Consider the following 21,726-nt stretch of genomic DNA (forward strand, 5'->3'; position numbering starts at 1 on the left):
AAGAGAACCTCTTGTTTGTTTTGTTTTATTCCTCATTCGAGCCGCTTCATCGGTCTCATCATCATAATCATCATCATCGTCTTTTGAGAATCATCATCGTCATCATAATCCGCACGCTTTCGGGTCTTTTCGGTCATCAGTGATGTTTTTGTTTTTGTGTTGGTCAACAGTCTCGGTCTGCATGAGAGTGCAGGCTGCATCTGCTGCTGAACAAAATAATAAATTTATTGACCACGCAAACCTTATGTTTCCGGAAAGATGCCCTGCTGCATCGAACAGTGCACTCCGGGTAAGTACCCGCTGGTGAAGTTTCCCTCGAGCCGCACCATATGCAAACGCTGGCGCGATGCGATTCTGGCCGGGACCGGCACGGTTCCTTCCGCACTCTGCAAGCTACCCGCGTCGGGTATGAACGTCGAGCTGGGAAAGCGATCACCCACCGATAAGCGTGGCCCACTGCTGGAAATTTGTCTCGGACATTTCCCCAACCCCAAGGATCGATACTATCAGGACCCGACGGTTTACGACAATTCGTGAGTATTGGATTTGAGTTTTCTGGCTCCGATAAGCTTTCAATAGATTGTCTCGTCTTCAGAATGGGAAAGCCAATCAAGCTGGAGTGCTGCCGCCTCTGCCATCGCTTCGAACCGGGATCAAAGATGTTCACCTTAGACGGGAAAATGGGCGGTCAGTATCTCAATCACATCGTGTCACAAACGATGAAGATTCGATTCAGACAGGAAGATCCTCGGTTTCTATCGATCTGTCAAGAATGTTTGATAAAGGTGGATTTGGTCAGAACCATCCAGGATCAGTATCGGATGTTGGAGGCGCATCACGAAATTTTTCTGGGAAGTCAAGCCCCACTTGAACTGGTTGATGGAGCTCTTTTTGAGGATGACGGTACACTCGATAATGATGAACTGGGATTTAGCAATCAAACTGAGGTGCTGGAGATGAGCTTTTTGATCGAATCTGTCGAGAATGATGGAGAAATTCCTCAAGCAGATCCAACAGAAAGCGAAAACGAAGTTCAATCGAATGTAAGTTATGTTACAGTGTCAAATATCCTAAGTCCAGTTTATTAAATATATTTCCCTGACTCAACGAAAATTTGTTTTGCACAGGAAAAGGAACTGGAAATCGAGGACAAACCAGCACCAAAAAGGAGAAGAGTAGCCAAGCCGAAAAAACGAGGGCGTAAGCCCAAAGAATTCAAACAGAAACCTCCTTTGAAGGCGATACGTCTGCGTACGGAACTGACCAGAAAGTGTTACATCTGTCCGGCGGATTTCCCTGACTCGGAAGTTTTGATAGCCCATCTGACCGAGCAGCACGCCGGTAAAATTGAGTACGTTTGCCAACAGTGCGACGGAGGAAAACCCCTGAAAACGGTTAAATCGTTCAACGTACATCTCAGTTTGCACGACGCTAGCGTGCGGCCGCTTCAGTGTAACTTCTGCACCCTGCGCTACAGCACCCGGAAGGGTTTGGAGGTGCATGAGATGCGAGATCACGGCGCGGCCCACAAGCACAAAATAAAACCGAAACTGAAGCGACAGCACCAGTGCGAACATTGTGGGAAAATCTTCAAATCCATCTCGATTGTGCGGGAGCACAAGTTGGTGGTGCACGATCAGGGGGTGGCTGCTCAGTGCAAAATCTGCCAGAAAACGTTCAAACACAAGAGCAATCTGGCGCGGCACATGTTGATGCACAGCGGAGAGATGCCGCACAAGTGCGATGAGTGTGGCATTCGGTTTAAGATCGTTACCGACTTGACGAAGCACGTGCAGGGCGTCCATCAAGGTAAAATGCCCTACTTTTGCTACAAGTGTGACATTCCGTTGAAGGATAAAAATGCCTACTACCGGCACAGGACCGTGGTACATAAAGCGATGAGGGGTAAGTATATTTTTGTTCAACTACTTCTCATAACTAACATACGGAAAACCATCATTCAGATGTTCCCGCGCAGCGGCGTTACAGGTGCGGCCTGTGTGTCACAACGTGTGACATTCAATCGGACCTGCAACTGCACGTCGACGAGTGCCACCCGGATCAACCGTACCCGTTCAAGCAGTGCTCGCTCTGCCCGGACCGTTTCCTCACCTCGAGCCAGCTGCAGTATCACAAGTACACGAAACACTGTGAACAGCGCTCGGCCCGAGCAACGAAGCTGCAGTGCGACATCTGCGGTGAACAGCAGCAGACGCGGTGCCACTTGGATTCGCACATGACCAAGGTGCACGGGGCGGAGAAGCGCTATGTTTGTTCGGATTGCGGCAGTCGGTTTACGGTACGGGCGAATCTTTCGCGCCACCGAAAAACGCACAACGCGGTCAAGCAGTTCGCGTGCGAGTTCTGCGCGAGAACTTTCAATCAAAAGGTGGCCATGGACAACCACCGGCGGTGCGCCCATACCGGTGAGATGGCGTTCGAATGCGAAACCTGCGGCAAGGGTTTTAAGGAAACGTCTACTTACTATCGCCATCGGGTGGCATGTCGTCGGGGGCAGGAAGTGAGTGGGACTGGAGAATAAGTGAAACTGAGCTAATATATGCTACCGTGCTATGAAGAAAAGTATTGATTGGCGTGATGTATCACAGCCATGATATCTTGAAAATTGCTTGTATTATAGTGTATTTAATCGTGCTTCAAATGTGTGTATAAATCCAGGATATACACCGACGCAACGGCATACTGAGAGATCAGTTCAGTGTTTTAGGACTCTCGACGGTTTTTTATAGATACGACAAACTTCAAAAATCAGGTATGTATGTTAGACTTAAATTTCGTCCATACAATTTGAATACAGCAACTATTTAATTGTGGATAACAATCTGATTAATTGAAATAACCATCGAAAACCAGAAGGAAGATAATCTGAGTTTGTCCTTCTCGAACATGAAGTGCACATCAATGCAAGGAACTTTCAAATAGATTTCCTTTTTTACGACGTCATGCGCTTGTGGGTCTACTGGGTTCCAATCAAACATCTGGTTGCATATTTGGTTTGTACTGCATCTATCCTTGACCTGAGCTTCGACATCCTTTATTTATTTGTTGAGGCTTTGTCGCCACGAACCCCTGCGTCTGCCTCTTCTGCGATGTCCTGCCGAATTCCTGTAAGCCGTTTGCTTGCAGGTTTCGTCTACGCTCTTCCGTAATCTGGCGATGTCTACGAATTGTGGGAGAATATGCGACCACGAAACTTCGACTCCAACAGCGGAGGAAATGTTTGACACTGCACAGCTACACCAACGAAATAAATGGTTTGATGACGAGTGCCAGCAAGTAACGGGCGAGAAATATGCTTCCTGGAGACGGATGCTAGTGGCTCGTACCCGTTGCAATAGAGAACGGTAGGTGTAGCAAGGTCAGAAGCGAAACCAATCCACCGCAGATAGAAAAGACAGCACGAAGAGAGTGTGATAGCTGAAGCGCAGGAGAACATGGTTGGAAACAACATGCGGAGGTTTTATGCGACTGTCCGGTGCCCGCCATCCACCACATTGTTCGTAAAAAATGGGAGAATGACGAACTGCCTACTACTGACTGGTTGGATGTATGAGGCCACCCGCATTTGATGTTGAGCCTGCGGATGATCCTTGATAGATTCTGGGAGTACAACTTGTAGACTCGCTATCTGTTCATTAATTTCAAAGCTTCATTTGACTCAGTGAAAAGTATTGAGCTGCAGATAATGTCTGTAAATGGTTTCCGGCAAACTGATACATGCAATGCTGTCCGGGATTCTTGCAACATACTCTGCCCATCGTACCCTTCCGGATTTATCTACCTTCTAGACTGCCGTAATACGCATAACTGTCCCATGTATATAGGAAATCCCAGCAAATATGGGACAAATATGCGTATAACGGCAGTAGAGGACTATCAGCCTTATTAGCGTCTTTTACATGACACATTTGGTGCGGTGGTGAATCTGTTTTGACCCCAGTTTCTTCTGGAGCCCGTAGTAAGCCGACTTCCACCGATGATGCGCCTTTATATTTCACGACTAACATTGTTATCAGCCGTTAGCAAGGATCTTAGGTAGATGAATTCCTCGACCACCTCGAAGGTATCCCCGTCTATCGTAACACTGCTTCCCAGATGGGCCCTGTCGCGCTCGGTTCCGCCCACAAGCATGTACTTTGTCTTTGACGCATTCACCACCAGTCCAACTTTTGTTGCTTCACGTTTCAGGCGGGTGTACAGTTCTGCCACCTTTGCAAATGTTCGGCCGCCAATGTCCATATCATCCGCGAAACAAATAAATTGACTGGATCTGTTGAAAATCGTACCCCGTCTGTTACACCCGACCTTCTAGCGCAATATTGAACAACAGGCACGAAAGTTCATCACCATCACCATGAATTGTTCGCCCGAAATTTTCATACAGTTTTGCACACCATCCACCGTTGCTTTGATCAGTCTGGTAAGCCTCCCAGGGAAGTTGTTCTCGTCCATAATTTTCCATAGCTCTACGCGGTCTATACTGTCGTATAAAGCCTTGAAATCAACGAATAGATGGTGCGTTGCGACCTGGTATTCACAGCATTCCGGGCCCATCTTGATGAGCTCAGCTCCGATACCATCCTTTATTGGTCTTTAGCTGTTGGATGGTATCCTTAATTTCCCTCTAAGTGGGGGCTGATTGGCTTCCATCGGCCGCTGAACTGACGTAGTCATCTCCTCCACTGCCTTGACTTTCACTGCCTGTACTCTTAGCGCCATTCAAATGTTCCTCGTCGTGCTCCTTCCACTTTTCGATCACCACACACGCACAGCTGAAAGTATGCTCTTTTGGGCAGAAATACACTCTTTCGAGGGAGAATGGGACTACCCACAAATAGAGTAAAATTTGATGCATAAAAAGGATATGTTTTACACATTTTCCTGTTTTTTTGCATAAATTTAAATCATTTATGAATAAAAGATAGTCATAATTGTGCATAATATTTATTCCTTTTTGTGTGTAGTCCCATTCTCCCACAAAAGAGCGTACTTTGAAGTCATAATTGAATACTTTATAGTCAAAAGAGCATACTTCAAAGTCTTTTGTGTGTAAACTTTTTTAGCAGTGCACGTTCGTCCGTCAAGATGCTCCCATCCTCATCCCTGCACATTTCGGCTCGCAGCACGAAGCCTTTGCGGGATGCGTTGAGCTTCTGATAGAACTTGCGTGTTTTTTTAGAACGGCACAGCTGTTCCATCTCATCGCACTCCGCTTCTTTGAGGCGGCGTTTCTTTTCCTGAAAAAGGCGGGTCTGTTGTCTCCGCTTCCGTGTATAACGTTCTACGTTCTGTCGGGTACTTTGCTGCAGCGCGACCGCCCGCGCTGCGTCCTTCTCCTCCAGAATCTGTCTGCACTCTTCGTCGAACCAATCGTTCCGTCGACTTTGTCCCATATACCCGACGTTGTTCTCCGCTGCGTCGTGAATGGCTGCTTTGACTGTATTCCAGCAGTCCTCAAGAGGGGCCTGGGCTGCGAAATGGTGAGTTGACATCCGGGAAGGGGCGTCTAACATAGCTCTGTTCCTCACAAGTTCCAATACTCACGCTTCCATGGGTCTTCCGATGACAATTGACCGCCAGCTAAGGGTTGCGTACTTAGCTGGTAGTGCAGCCTGGGCACTGTTGTCCTTCTAACATCAGCTAGAGTGAGAGGGTGCGTCCTGTGGGGTCTGCCTAGGATGTGGTGAGGTTCGACAGTGGGCTCTGTTGAACTTCTATAAAAAGCTGCATGTGTCCCCAAGCAGGCCCTATCAAAGCGACCGTGTGCCGGGTGGGACTTTAAACAAATTTGACCCGTCTGATCCACCAAGGAGGTGCGTCTCCAACAGCGTCTGTTCTGGTATCCAGCGGCTGAGTATGAAATGCTATTCCCCGGAAGCTATACCTAAGATGGCAGCCCCATCCCGGTGGATAGGGAACCTTGGGCCAACAACCTACTGTTCCCGAAACATCAATTTGTTCGAGAATCCGATAATGAAAGAATACGGACTGATTTTACGGGGACGACTCTTAGCGCGAAACAACGGACACGAATAGGAACATGGAACGTTTTAACCCTAGCCCAGCAGGGTAAATTGGCACAACTTGCCAATGAGGCACGCCGCATGAAGCTTGAGATCCTGGGACTGAGTGAAGTCCGTTGGCCAAACTTTGGAGAACACAGAACACCGTCGGCACAAGTTCTGCTATACTCTGGTTTACGAGGTGAACATGCTCCCCGGCATCGCGAAGTTGACTTCCTACTAAGCGCTCAGGCACACTCTGCGCTTATGAAGTGGGAACCTATAAGTGAAAGGATAATCGTTGCCAGATTTAGAACACGGGTCCGAAACCTTACTGTAATCCAATGTTATGCGCCAACCGATGCTGCCGATCTGCAAGACAAGGAGAACTTCTACAGTCAACTCAATGCCGTCGTAGATAGAATTCCGAAGGGTGATATCAAGATCTGTTTAGGCGACTTCAATGCGAAGATCGGATCCGACAACTCGAACCATGAGCGCATTATGGGACGCCATGGTATCGGAGAAATGAGCGGAAACGGAGAGCTGTTTGCAGAATTTTGTGGTAATAACGACATGGTGATCGGGAGATAGCTCTTCCCCCATCGACCGGTTCACAAGGTCACGTTGGTCTTCCGTGACGGCTTTACAGAAAATCAAATCGATCACATCTGCATCAGCCGAAAATGGAAACGGAGCCTTCTTGATGTACGGAATAAACGTAGTGCCGATATCGCGTCTGATCATCACCTCCTTATCGGCGAAATACGCCTGCGCATTGCGCGGATTCGTTGTCAGGAGGTAAGAGTTGGACGACGATTCAACACACGCCGACTGGAAGATGCCACGGTGAAACGGTCCTTCGTTGAAGAACTGGAGACGCGTGCTGCAGATATTCCGGAAGGTGGCAGCGTGAAAGACCAATGGACCGCCATTAAGAATGCCTTCATCGCCACCAGCGAGAACAATCTGGGCGAACTGCGCACCCAGAGAAAACAATGGATCACCGATGAGACCCGGAGGAAGATAGAGGAGCGAAGAGAAGCCAAAGCCGCGATAGAGCGATCGAAAACCAGAGGAGCCAAAGTATTAGCCCGTCGACGATACGCGGCTCTTGAGAAGGAAGTAAAACGCTCATGTCGACGGGACAAGCGAGCGTGGGGAGATTCTCTGGCCGCTGCAACCGAGGACATTCGCCTCCTCTACGATATCTCACGACGCTTAAGCGGGGCGAAGATGAATGCAACGATGCCTGATCAGTTATTGACCGACCCAACTGACCAGCTGAAACGCTGGTTCGATTTCAAGCGCCAACCAGGCCATCACCACCTCGGCATGATCTGCCTAGGATCCGACTATAAAACGCGTCAATACCGAAGCTCCATCACTGCTAGAGATTCAAACAGCCATCCAAAGCATGAAATCGAATAAAGCCCCAGGGGTCGACCGCATATCAGCCGAGAGGCTCCACCCTGAAACTACCCGAATGCCAGTACCCCGAATGTCATTACCCCGAAGGCCACTACCCCGAATGGGTCAGTACCCCGAAAACCATCACCCCGAATGGAACACTACACTCAGCCAAGAAAACTAGTGAAAGTCATACGAATATCTTATGTTTTTTTGCTATAAGATTTAGTTATAAACTTCATACGATCGTCTTATGAACTGTGTGTTATATGACCGAGAATGATTTTCATAAGTTTGTCTTATGAAAATATTAAGTTTTTTTTAGAGCCTATAAATAAATTCATAATGGAATCTTATGAACGTCAAAACTTATTGCATATAAAGATCATAACATTCTCAACCCGTTTCTTATATATATTATTATTATGTTCTTCCACAAAATCAAGAGAAGAAAATACAAACCATTACCCCAAATCATTGTAACACAATATTTTATTTACCACTTAAACTATTTACTTCTCACTCTGCATTCACATCAGTAATACCGTAGTAACTGCGACACTCTGCATTCATGTCAGTAAAATCGGATTCATCCGAATGATGTTTCATCTAGATGGCTAGTTGGTAGACTCGAGATTTGTTCAATCGTATGTCGTATATGGTGTCTTGCCTTAACAAGGCTCTGTAAATATAAACTTTATTCAACAACTAACTATATTTAATAAGAGGAACAATTACTCACATTTTTTATCCTTCCCAGTTGATGGTTGCGTCTGTGATGAAAACTGCGTCCACTTTACACATTCCGCCATATCAACTCACCATTTCATAAGATTTATCTTATGACTTTTTCACATCAAGAGTTGCGATGAAAATCATAAGATAATTCTTATGTTTATTTTTTCTATTGATAATTCCTATGAACTTCATAAGATACAAAAATGAATTCCATAACAGGTCAATAATTATCATAAGAGGCTCAATAAAAATGAAATTCGAATATTTATTCATGCTGCATAAGATGAGTCTTATGATAGTCCTAAGATAGTTTAGTTGAGTGACCCCGAAATCCATTACCCCGAAAGGCAATTACCCCGAAAACATTTAGAATCTATAGTATTCTATTATAATGTTTAACACCAACAGATATCGATGAATCGCAACCAACCAGTTTAACCAACAGTTTTGATTTATCTTCTAATTAGCTTTAACTGTCATTCCTGTCATTATGACTTGGAAAAGTACTATTCTACGAAATGGAGTAAGAGATCCTTTTTTTCAATAGAACGCGTTTTCCCGGTATAAGGCGAACAGAGGAGATGATGCCTTGTTTAAATGAACGAGTTTGCCCGGTAGAAGGCATACAGGGTAAATATGACCTTTTTTTAATAAACGGGTTCGCCCGGTATAAGGCAGACAGGGGAGATGATGCCTTCTTTAAATGGCCGCGTTTGCCCGGTATAAGGCAGACAGACGAAATTATGCCTTGTTTAAATGAACGTGTTTGCCCGGTATAAGGCAGACAGAGGAGATGATACCTCCTTTTAATGAACGTGCTTATACCTAGATAAAGCACACAGAGGAAATACTGCCTTTTTAAAAGTAACGTCTGCTCGTTAGAAGGCGAAACGAGATGATGTCTTCTTTAAGTCAACGCAACTTCCCGAAGACAAACAAGATCTCCCTTTCTCTCACTCTCATACACAAACCCCCTTACTCACTCACTTCCTCTGTCTCACTTATTATTACTCATTCACCCACTCTCATTCATTCAATCACTCTTACTCACTTAACTACTCTTACTCACACATCCACTTTTGCTCACTCATTTACTCTCAATCATTCGCTCTCTCTTTATCGCTCACTCTTATTTACTCACTCTTACTCACTCACTCTTACTTGTTTACTCTTACTCGCTCGCTCACTCACACACTCACCCTTACTCACTCACTCACTCTTACTCACCCATTCACCCCCTCGTCGATCTGAGATTTAGACCACGCTTCCTCCAGAATCTGTTGCTTTTACTACAGCGACCAAGGAACAACTTCTACCTTGTTGCCCTAGTAGCCATGCTGACGAGGACCGCAATTGCCTCCAACTCTCTGCATTGTGCATGAAAACGTGCTGCATAATTTCCCCCTGCCATTCAGGAATCTTGAAGAGTGCCATACGAAGTGGAACGGGATATTACGGAGTAAGAATACATAGTTCCATACTGCATTGAAACAGTTTCAGTTCCAATTATTGTTCATTCATATGAACAGTATTACTGTTCTGTTTTCTCAAGACAGGATTGATTTCCTATTGATAAGGGGCGCGCCTTCAATGGGATTGCTCTCTGTGAAGGTTCTAAATAGCGGGACCTTGTCATGGTGCTCTTGAGAAAACAAAACAACAACTGTATCGAAACCGATACTGCATTGCTTATCAATAGTAATGGAGTAATTCGACATGCACTTAAACACTAAGGATACGGGTAACGCTACAATAGATCTAATAACTGGTCGCAGTGGCACACCCGAACAGGAAAAAAAGGGCGGAAACGAAATCTGTAAACAAGTATTAGACTGGAACCCAGCGAGACATCGCAGCAGAGGCAGACCCAGAGGCTCATGGCGGCGAAGCCTCAATAAAGAAATAAAAGAAGTCGATCGAAATCTAACCTGGCAACAGGTTAAAGCGATAGACGGGCAACGCTCAGGATGAAGATCTTTCAAGTCGGCCCTTTGCAACACCGGAGGTGTACAGGATCCATAAGTAAGTAAGTAAGTCAAGAGGGGCCCCATCGAACTCTCCCTCTTCCGGCAACGGTGCCTCGAGATGTAGCGCGTATGTAGTGTTGACATTAGGTTGCTCCAGTCGCTTCGCGGCGGTCGTCGGTAACGAACATTGTTGATGACGGATAGTTTTGGGCGCAGTTTAACCATCACCAGCTAGTGGTCAGAGTCGATGTTAGCGCCGCGATTTGTCCTGACGTCGATAATATCGGAGAAGTGCCGTCCATCAATCAGAACGTGGTCGATTTGTGATTTTGTCTGCAGTGGTGATCTCCAGGTGTGCCGATACGGAAGGCTATGGTGGAAGTAGGTGCTGCGAATGGCCATATTCTTGGAGGCAGCGAAATCAATTAGTCGTAGGCCGTTTTCGTTCGTCAGCCGGTGAGCGCTGAACTTTCCAATAGTCGGTCTAAACTCCTCCTCTTGTCCAACCTGAGCGTTCAAATCTCCTATGATGATTTTGACGTCGTGGCTTGGGCAGCTGTCGTACTCACGTTCCAGCTGCGCGTAGAATGCGTCCTTATTATCATCAGTGCTTCCGGAGTGTGGGCTATGGACATTGATCATGCTGAAGTTGAAGAACCGGCCTTTGATCCATCCTGAACCTGGACATTCTCTCATTGATCGGCCACCACCCGATCACGCGCCACCATTGATGCCTTCCAACAAACCTCCTGCAGCGCTACAATGCCGAATCCACGGTCCATGAGCACATCGGCGAGAATGCGTGGTCTTCGCCGATGGTTCCGGTCCTTACTCTCTTGTTTATTATTCGTTTCGTATGTTTTTTTAACGCTGACTTGCAGGGCCTGACACCAAACCCCCTAAATTTCCGGAGGAGCATTCCTCCTTATTCCCGGTGGACCATGGTGCACAGTTTCACTTAGAGTCCTAAGATGGAGAACAGACGCTGTTGTGAGCCAATCCTGACATGGAAACAGACGCTCCGTAAGATTTGCACCTCCGGAGAGGAGCAAACTGTCCCTTCCCTGTCAGCATACGACCATAGTTCCCACCGGGGTTGGGTTACCCGATCTTCCCTAAGGTTGCTCGTATCCCAACCAGCACCACGGGGAGGTAGGGATAGGAGTTGCTGGGTAAGAGGCCGAGGACCGCGAGGTGGGGTCTATTTTATTCCTTCAGGTACGCGTAGTACCAATGATACGCTTTACCCAGCATTTGCCAACTGAAGATGGAATTGCATAATAACCTAGTTTAGATACATTGTTCGCGTTATTCGGATTGTCACTAATAACGATCGACGATACCCCTTTCACTAATGGGGAAGGAATTTGAGCTGACTTTGTGTGGAGATTTACGACTGACAACGGAGCACTACTGGTAGGTTTCGTGCCACCAAATCGTGGACTCGTTGTTACGAAAGAGTTTACTCCTAGTAATGATGCGGTTCTTGCCAGCAGCGAAGTACTTACCGGCGGCGGCAGGTTGATCAAAATTTCAGTGCGTGTTAAAAAATTACCGGTTGAGAACATTCTATTTGAGGTATGGCGTTGTTCCTGCACATTCCTCTGCAGAATTCGGTGTGGAAATTGACGCAGGCTCAGCAGCTACTATTGCTGGATTGTTACTTGCGATCAAAGCAGTGAAGTTTGAAACGTTCCGGGTTGACGCTACGGGAATAGTTGCTGCGATCTATGACTGTTGAGCTGCTTCCGAGGTAATCGTCAATGGGGACATAGCGCTGGAGGGTTCCACCGCTACTTCAGAGGAACACTAACTGCTTGTTCGCTTAACCATAACCAGTCTGGATCTTCTACTTGCATTGTCCACTTCTGTGAGAAGTAAAGCATACTTTTGCTTTTGCTTACTCAAAATGGCATCGGACATCGGTTTTATAGTTCTACTCTTAAGGCCGGTCAATAGACACCCACATTGCATGGTTTCAGGTCAATTAATTGGTCCATATTGCCGATTTGAATGTCGGTCCGCCATCTTGATTTCAAAATGGCGACGAATATTGATTTTCGAGTTCTACTCATGAAGCATATGCGATACACTTTCATATTGCCTTCCATGTTTGTCAAATAGTTAGTCGCTATACGCATACTCGGGAAGCATACTGTAATTGCGGTACCGGTGCGAGCCGGTGAGTGTAGTATGAAACACCGCGGTGATGTTCGGAAAATTCGCGGTGAATTCTCCGGGGAGATTGACATCCCTGGTCACCATACCGTCATCGTTGTTTGCCACATCGTCGTTCAGGTGCTCTTCGTAATGCTGGCGCCATCTCTCGATCACCTCACACCTATTCGTAAAGAACGTTCCTATTTATGTTCTTATCAGGGCTTGTAAAAAGTGCAGATTTGTGAATGTAATCTATGATAATTTGTTGCATGGAAATTCTCAGATTCGTCGAAAGAGAGGAGATACACATATTCGATGTACTGTGTTTGTCGCACAAATACTGCACAAGAGAGTTGTCGTGCTTCATTTTTGCGTATGAAGTATTGTTGCTCGGTGTTGCAACCTACTCACAACATCATTCAGCGACAAAGCTTCTCTCTCTCGCTTTGCTTGTGTTGCTGGCATTATTTACTGGTTTGTTTTGCTCGGAAGTTCTATTTCTACGGGTCGGGACCGAGAAGGATTGCTTCATGCTACAACATGGCACTGAGGAGATACATGTTTAATTCGTTCAGTACTGTAGTAAGAGAGCGTATAGACACAATCAACATACGTTCACAATTCGCACGCTGGAAGCGTGCAATAATAGAACGGTGGAGCATAGGGAATGCACCTAAATTTTGAACTAAAAAACGGGAATTTCAATAATTCAATAATTTTCTATGAGAACATTAATGCTTTCAGAGAAATAATACCTTATGTGAATAAATCCTTAGAATATTCTGAAAATTGTCTCCCACAAACTTTTTCCAACTCCAGCATTTTCAGTTATAAAACATGCCATCAAAACAGGAAGTACTGTGGCACACATTGTACACTACTATTAAGCGAACAAAGATCGTGGGAAAAGTACACGGTGGACAATATTAAGCGTGAAAATGTTTCGAAAACTGCTAAAGTATTTTTGGTCTACTGAGCTCCATTATATACAAACGTGATTGGAAGACCAAAGACACGAAGCAACTCATCAACAGGATAAGAAGCAGCATCCGGAAATGGCATCAGTCCAGCGGTCATGCAGGATTAAACTACGCCGCACAGCGGACCACGGATCATATACTACCATTCATTAATCTAAGTTTAAATACAAAGGATTACTCTTTATAATAACGTAAATCAGATTGAGCTGCACTTCTTTGTAGTTTTCTTCCCGAGCCTTTCTTTCCATTCCCGCCATTCAGTAGCCACCCATTAGATGGGTTATTTTATTTTGCAATAGAAAATTTTGTCAATATTTATTTAGTATACTATAGGCTTGTGTTGTGAGACAACCAGTTGAATAAGATATCTCGGAGTCTGTGAAATTTGGACAGTTGTGATATTCTACAAAGTTGTTCGAAAAATCAAACCCATTGTGGACAACATTTAAATAATTTGGAATTCATCCGCATGGTGGCACTAGCGTCTATGACACAACCAGTTGAATAAGATATCTCGGAGTCTGTAAAATTTAGACAGTTGTGATATTCTACAAAGTTGTTCGAAATATCAAACCCATTGTGGACAACATTTAAATAATTTAGAATTCATCCGCATGGTGGCGCTATCGTCTATGAGACAACCAGTTGAATAAGATATCTCGGAGTCTGTGAAATTTGGACAGTTGTGATATTCTACAAAGTTGTTCGAAAAATCAAACCCATTGTGGACAACATTTAAATAATTTGGAATTCATCCGCATGGTGGCACTAGCGTCTATGACACAATCAGTTGAATAAGATATCTCGGAGTCTGTAAAATTTAGACAGTTGTAATATTATACAAAGTTGTTCGAAAGAATAAACCCGGAGAATATCTCATTATTTCGTAATTCATCCGCATGGTGACACTAGCGTCTATGAGGCAACCAGTTGAATTAGATATCTCAGAATCTGTGATATTCAAAGAGTTGTGCTGCAAAGTGTCACCGTTCAAGTCAAAGCGCAAAGCGTGACAATAACAAAATCCAGGTCATGTGTCAAGTACTCAATTGTGATGTTCAATGTGGATCTCACATGCTTGGTGTAACGATCACCATGAAAGTGACATTTTAGCAACTAGCGCTTGGTCACTCACCATGTCTTCACTTCTTCTGCCTGTGATCACCAGCATGAATGATAGGAAAACTTTCCTGATGTTGTGGTTGTCATATCCATGTCATCTTGACTATCGTGATGATCACCTGACCTATGCGGTGTTTGGTTCGAAATCAACGCTCGTCAGCAATGGAATAATCCACTTAGCGGAAATTAATGGATTTTGGCTGTAATAAAAATGCATGAAGCCAAAATAGAACTTTTGGGAACATTTGAGTGTTCTTATTGTTTATGTTGACTTTTTGTGCAATATTTTAAGAGGTGCTGTAAAAAGAAAAGTACATACATATTTTTTCCAAATTTGATCCAGACTATCTTTTGAAAAAGGCCAAATTTTTTTTATTGATTTTTTCAAATGGATACAATCAAAAAACGACGCATCCTACAAAAAAATGTTGTATGAGTGACTATCGCAAAATCAGTCAAAGTTTCTAATAAAGATATCGGAAACAATTCAAATTGAGCCCTACACTGAAAAAAATCAGTTTAAAAAATTAAAACTCGATTTGCGAAAAAACGCTTTTTTTGATTTGTATGAAATTGTGTCTCAAGATAGGAAATTATGTTCCCTACCAACCGTTCATACATCGCAAGCTTGACACTTTCAAGGGAAAAAAGTTTTTCTAACAAAAAATTTTTCTTGTCGGAATTGATTTTTTTTTCAGTGTCAAGGAGTGTCAGTGGAATTAGCATATACATACATACATACATACATATATTAAAATATTCCTGTACAGTCAAGCAGAGTACAATATTTAGGTCGTAACTAATCGCAACGGATAAAAATACACTGAACATAATTTCGACAAGAAAAAGGTTTTGTTAGAAAAACTTTTTTTCCTTCAAAGTGCCCAGCTTGCGATGTATGGACGGTTGGTAGGGAACATAATCACCTATCGTGAGGCACAATTTCATTCAAATTAAAAAGGGCGTTTTTTTGCAAATCGAGTTTTAATTTTTAAAACTGATTTTTTTCAGTGTGGGGCTCAATTTGAATTGTTTCCGATATCTTTATTAGAAACTTTGACTGATTTTGCGATAGTCACCCACATAACATTTTTTGTAGGATGCGTCGTTTTTTGATTGTATCCATTTGAAAAAATCAATAAAAAAAATTTGGCCTTTTTCAAAAGATAGTCTGGATCAAATTTGTAAAAACTAAGTTTAACTAAGTTAATAGAGCCATTCACAAATATGGCCCATACAAATTTCAGAACCCTTCCATACAAAATACGTTACGAGAGGGTGGGTGGGAGCTGAAAATGATCCATTTTAGCGTTATGTAATTTGTGAATGAACCCTTAATTTAACTATTGATTTATCCGATTTATCAATCAAAAACGACGTCAGTCCAATCAAACGACAACAAAATCAATCAATAACGGTGCTCACCTGCACTTTTGACAGCTGACCGACCTGATGCTCTTTATGGCTTTCAGCTTGTGGTTGTGAATCTGGGTGTCACGCTTACCTAAGGTACTCACGTGTCAGCTTCTACATGTCACGATGCGCTTGCATTGATTGTCAGTAAAGAACATCGTTTAAAAGCGTGGTGGTTTTTGTTTTCATATCTGATCATCTGGTGATGGTCACGACATTTTGCAAGACTGGTTGTGATATTCCACAAAGTTGTGGATCAATTCTTAACTGAACTAATCTTCAACATAATGGTTTTTGCCTTCCAAACAAATTTGTAGTATACAGCTACTTGCCAAATTGTATAGATTTCGAGATATCCTACCTTGCCGAAGGTCTCATGTACACTAGCGCCGTTCGGTGGATCAATTCTGAACTAAACTAGTCTTTAACATGATGGTTTTGACCTTTCGAACAACTTTGTAGAAGACGGCTTCTTTCTAGATTGAATAGCTTCCAAAATATCCTACCTTGCCGAAAGTTCCTTGTACACTAGCACCATTGAGTGGATGAATTCTGAACTAAACTAATCTTCAACATAATGGTTTTGCCTTTCCGGAATTTTTTTTAGAAGACTAAGTTGAATAGGTTCCGAGATATCCTACCTTGCCGAAGATCTCATGTACACTAGCGCCGTTCGGTGGATCAATTGTGAACTAAACTAATCTTCAACATAATGGTTTTGATCTTTTGAACAACTTTGTAGAAGACGGCTTCTTTCTAAATTGAATAGATTCCGAGATATCCTACCTTGCTGAAAGTCTCTTGTACACTAGCGCCGTTGGGTGGATGAATTCTGAACTAAACTAATCTTCAACATAATGGTTTTTACCATCCAAACAGATTTGTAGAATACAGCTACTTGCTAAATTGTATGGATTCTAAGATATTCTACTTTGCTGAAAGTCTTATGTATACTAGCGCCTTTGGGTGAGCGAATTTCGAACTAAACTAATATCCAACATAATGGTTTTGACTTTCCGAACAACTTTATAGAAGACGGCTACTTTCCAAGTTGAATAGATTCCGAGATATCCTACCTTGCCTGAACTAAGCTTATCTTTAACATAATGGTTTTAAACTTGTGAACAACTTTGTAGAAGACGGTTTCTTTCTGAATTGAATAGATTCCGAGATATCCTACATCATCTTCCAAAAATATTTGTAGAGTACATCTACTTGCTAAATTGTATGGATTCCGAGATATCCTATCTTGCAGAAAGTCTTATGAACAATGAATTCCAAACTAAATTAATCTTCAACAAAATGGTTTTGACCTTCCGAAGAACTTTGTAAAAGACGACTACTTTCTAAATCTAACCGCTTCCAAGATATATTAGATATGTTATACCCAATTACTCTCTAATGCTATATCCGCACTACGATCGAATAACATGTTATTCGCGCTTTGGTGTTATTCGGCCAATAACATGTTTTTCGAAGGTAATATTCCCATACATTTCTGACAGCCGAATAACACCTTTGAATAACATGTTATTGCGAATAACGTGATACAACTGATCGAATTTGCTGCTCGACTGAAGGCCGAAGGCCCTGCGCATGTTTTCTTGCATTCAAGTGGTTGGTCATTTCACGTGTCCAATTGGATTATACGGCAATGTCATTTTTGATTTCCTATTCGTTTTCTATCGGATTCTTCGGATTCTTCAATCAGCTGTGTAGAACAACGGAGCTGAAAATTGGCAAGGTATACTTCATGATGGACTGTCGCATTTATTATTTAATATTCAATATTTAATATTTAATGTTTAATATTTAATATTCAATATTTAATATTTAATATTTAATACTCAAAATTTAATATTTATAAATATTTAATATAAAATATTGAAAATTAAATATTTAATTTTAAATATTAAATATTGAATATTAAATATTAAATAATAAATATTTAATATAAAATATTGAAAATTAAATATTTAATTTTAAATATTAAATATTGAATATTAAATATTAAATACTAAATATTAAGTACCAAGTATTAAATATTAAATATTAAATATTAAATATTAAATATTAAATATTAAATATTAAATATTAAATATCAAATATTAAATATCAAATATTAAATATTAAACATTAAATATTAAATATTAAATATTAAATATTGAACATTAAACATTAAATATTAAATATTAAATATTAAATATTAAATATTAAATATTAAATATTAAATATTAAATATTAAATACTAAATATTAAATATTAAATATTAAATATTGAATATTAAATATGTATTCAATATCAAATATTAAATAATTGATATTAAATATTAAATGTGTAATTAATATCGAATGTTAAGTAATTAATATTAAATATGTAATTAATATTAAATGTTAAATAATTAATATCAAATATTAAATATTTAATATTAAATATTAAATATTAAACATTAAACATTAAACATTAAATATTAAATATTAAATATTAAATATTAAATATTAAATATTAAATATTAAATATTAAATATTAAATATTAAATATTAAATATTAAATATTGAATATTAAATATGTATTCAATATCAAATATTAAATAATTGATATTAAATATTAAATGTGTAATTAATATCGAATGTTAAGTAATTAATATTAAATATGTAATTAATATTAAATGTTAAATAATTAATATTAAATATTAAATATTCAATATAAAATATTGATTATTATTTATACTAAATATTATATATTAAATATTAAATATTAAATGTTCATTCGCTCAACATAATATGATCTGTAAATTTAATACAACAAAAGCTGTTGACAAATGTCTCATTTCAAATGAAAATTCACAGGATTGGATGAAAAAAATACATGCAAACATTTTTAAGAGTTCCATTTTGATAAAATAAATAAAAATACACATACATGTGGATCATAACTACATATCTTCTAACTAAAAACAAATGTCAAAAAATGAACATGTTAATTGTAAGTTCGAGAAATGACGAGCTCGGTGGTCTAGTGGCTACCGCTTCTGCCTTATAAGCAGGAGGTCGTGGGTTCAATTCCAGGCTCGTCCCTTTCCTACTTTGTATTTCTATCTTAGTTCTTTCTGTGGTTCACGTTCTACCAAAACGATTCCTACTGTTATAACCTTCCACACAATCCCAAAACCTCCCGTGGTACCTATGAGAGGTCGTAGAGTTCTCTGCATCTTTCTTAAGTAGGTGTCCAACAAACCATCCTTCCCCTTCCTCAGCATTCGCAAGGACGTGGCCAGGACAGATCTCGACTATTGGAGAGTGCAATGCTTCCATCTAAGAGGTAGTGATTAGTCCCAAATCAATATCTGAGGTAACGGATGAAAGTAATGCTACTCTCATACAATAGTCTTGGCTTGTACCACCTACGAATTTGTGCGAATTGCTCAATGCTTATGCTAATGTTAACTGTAAGTTCGAGAAATCATCCTGGCGACATTCATAAAAATAAAGCTAGATTAATAGTGAATTGAATCCATAAAAACAAGAATAGATTTTCAGGTCGCTTATATTTTATTTGAACCGTCTAATTCATATTAACTTGAATACATTTAGCCCTTAAGTTATCTGCCTTCAACTGAATGCGTCGGACTGCGAATCCAGAGTTAACAAGTTTGATTTTCGGTTAAGTCTAGTATGTTTTCGGGTGGAAAACAATCTCGATTGCTTGGCATAATGTATCCATTGTACTTGCCAAACAGGACATACCCTTATGCAATGGCGGGCATAGAAAAGCTTTCAAATTTTACCTGAGAAAATGGTGAAGGATACCAAGTTGAAAAGAGCGCCAGGTTCCACTTGGAATGTAGACCCGTAGAAGAAGAAAAAAAGAAGAAGAAGTGAATGCGTTTGAATATCTTTATTTCGTTTGAATCATTTTACTCTAGTATCTATTTTAGTTAGTAGTACTCCACGATCCCTTCCTAGCGAAACACAACAACGTAGTTCCGTGCCTGGCCTCGTTCACCTAAGTTGAGATATAAATGGAATGTGATGAATAGTTTTAGCTGATTTTGGCAACTAATACCATCTCCTCTGATGATGATTACGTGCGATATCATCTTGCGTTGTTTAATTGTTATTTTATTATAAAAATTGGAAGTTACTTCGTACATCCTCTTGTGGGTGAAACAATGGTGGGTTTCTTACTCTTAAAACCAATTATAATACTATCACTACCGGCAACTTGTGGTTTTCCGATTGGTGACCTTTTGAGCAAAGCTGGATCTACAAAATAGGTGCAGAATAATCCGATCAACGATACAACCTAATAGGGGAGGACAACCAACACTGATGACACTTCCCATTGGGTCCAAGGACTAGACGCATCTAAATACATAAAATTATTATCGTCAGTAACATTATTTCGAAAATTTCAAAAATATATTGCATAATAAACTGTTTCGGACTTACCCCAGTAAAAAGCCGTCGGTCGCTCCAAACGATAGCACTGAATATTTTTGGAATTTCCACCGTAGTTCTCGAGTTAGTTCGGGTTCCAGGAATCCTGTTTTCTCGCGCTGAAGTTGTTCCATGAATTCCATTGTCACACTGTTTTGGCGATACAATTTTGTTTAACTTGAATTCACGTTGGCTCGTCTTGCAGCTGCTAAACATTGTATTATTTCTGATCCATCTTGACCTTCCAGGCTCCATTGATGCTTACTGCCTGTGTAATATTTATGGAATCGTTGATTTCATATCCCGTTCACCGGTGACGAAACCTAAGACAAACAATACGCACTATTTTATATAGAAAGCAACATCAGTAAACAAGCTAATGAAATTACCTACTTGTAACCACAGTTCCTAACCGATTTCCGAAGGAGAAATGGGCAAAATAAAATTTAAACGAAGCACACAAATAGTTCTGGCTTTTTAGCGCACACTAATCACTATCAGTTTCATCCTTGGTTTCATCCCATACTGAACTCACGCCTCCGGAGTTTGGTCCGCTTCTTGCAATTACGAAGAAAATAGCAAATTAATAAATCTCATTACCGCTGAACGGTTCTTTAATCGCAAACAGATTAATTGTTTAATAATAATTGAATTCTAATTTGAAGAATCTCGCTGCATATTTGTAAACAAACAACAAACTGCTCGAAAAAATTTGGCGCTTGACAAATGCTTTCAGCTGTCAAATAGTATTACCTAAAATGCTAGTGCGAACGGTTTTGTTATTCAGAAGTAACACTTTCGAATAACATGTTATTCAGCCGTAATCTGAACAAGGCATAATGCCTTCGCACTAGCATTTTAGGTAATACTATTTGACAGCTGAAAGCGATCAAGCATAAGCCAAACCGAAATTTGAACAATTAATTTTTACAGATGAACAAACAATTCAATTTTGAAAGATGAAGACAACAGGAAAGTGACAGTACAGGTGACATTTGTGTGTGTGTGTATTTTAATAAATATTTAATATTTTATTTAATATTGTGTTAATGTTTAATGTTTAATATTTAATATTATATTTAATATTAAATATTTAATATTTGATATTAATTATTTAACATTTAATATTAATTACATATTTAATATTAATTACTTAACATTCGATATTAATTACACATTTAATATTTAATATCAATTATTTAATGTTGATATTGAATACATATTTAATATTGAATATTTAATATTTAATATTTAATATTTATTAATATTTAATATTTAATATTTAATATTTAATATTTAATATTTAATATTTAATATTCAATATTAAATATTAAATATTAAATATTAAATATTAAATATTAAATTTAATATTTAATATTTAATATTTAATATTTAATATTTAATATTTAATATTTAATATTTAATATTTAATATTTAATATTTAATATTTAATATTTAATATTTAATTAATCTT

At 40.2% G+C, this 21,726-nt stretch overlaps 1 protein-coding gene and 1 long non-coding RNA gene across 5 annotated transcripts; one reads left to right on the top strand and one right to left on the bottom strand.

The window, feature by feature from the left end:
• Positions 1-145: 145 nt before the first annotated feature.
• LOC134205797 (zinc finger protein 708-like) lies at positions 146-2,574 on the top strand. Its single transcript, XM_062681393.1, has 4 exons — positions 146-533; positions 596-1,043; positions 1,128-1,905; positions 1,965-2,574. The coding sequence occupies exons 1-4, from the start codon at positions 259-261 to the stop codon at positions 2,540-2,542; spliced, it is 2,079 nt and encodes a 692-aa protein (XP_062537377.1). The 5' UTR covers positions 146-258; the 3' UTR covers positions 2,543-2,574.
• A 16,955-nt stretch (positions 2,575-19,529) lies between these two features.
• LOC134211236 (uncharacterized) lies at positions 19,530-20,937 on the bottom strand. 4 transcript variants are annotated; one of them, XR_009978989.1, is made up of 4 exons: positions 20,642-20,937; positions 20,265-20,575; positions 19,879-20,180; positions 19,537-19,818 (listed from the first exon to the last, which is right to left on the bottom strand). It is a non-coding gene; the product is annotated as an uncharacterized LOC134211236 (long non-coding RNA). The 4 variants fall into 4 exon arrangements; XR_009978988.1 differs by having other exon boundaries at positions 19,530-20,180; positions 20,265-20,594; positions 20,646-20,937; XR_009978987.1 differs by having other exon boundaries at positions 19,535-20,180; positions 20,646-20,937.
• Between the last annotated feature and the right edge of the window lie 789 nt (positions 20,938-21,726).

Source organism: Armigeres subalbatus, chromosome 1, assembly GCF_024139115.2.
Source record: "Armigeres subalbatus isolate Guangzhou_Male chromosome 1, GZ_Asu_2, whole genome shotgun sequence".
NCBI classification, from domain to species: domain Eukaryota; kingdom Metazoa; phylum Arthropoda; class Insecta; order Diptera; family Culicidae; genus Armigeres; species Armigeres subalbatus.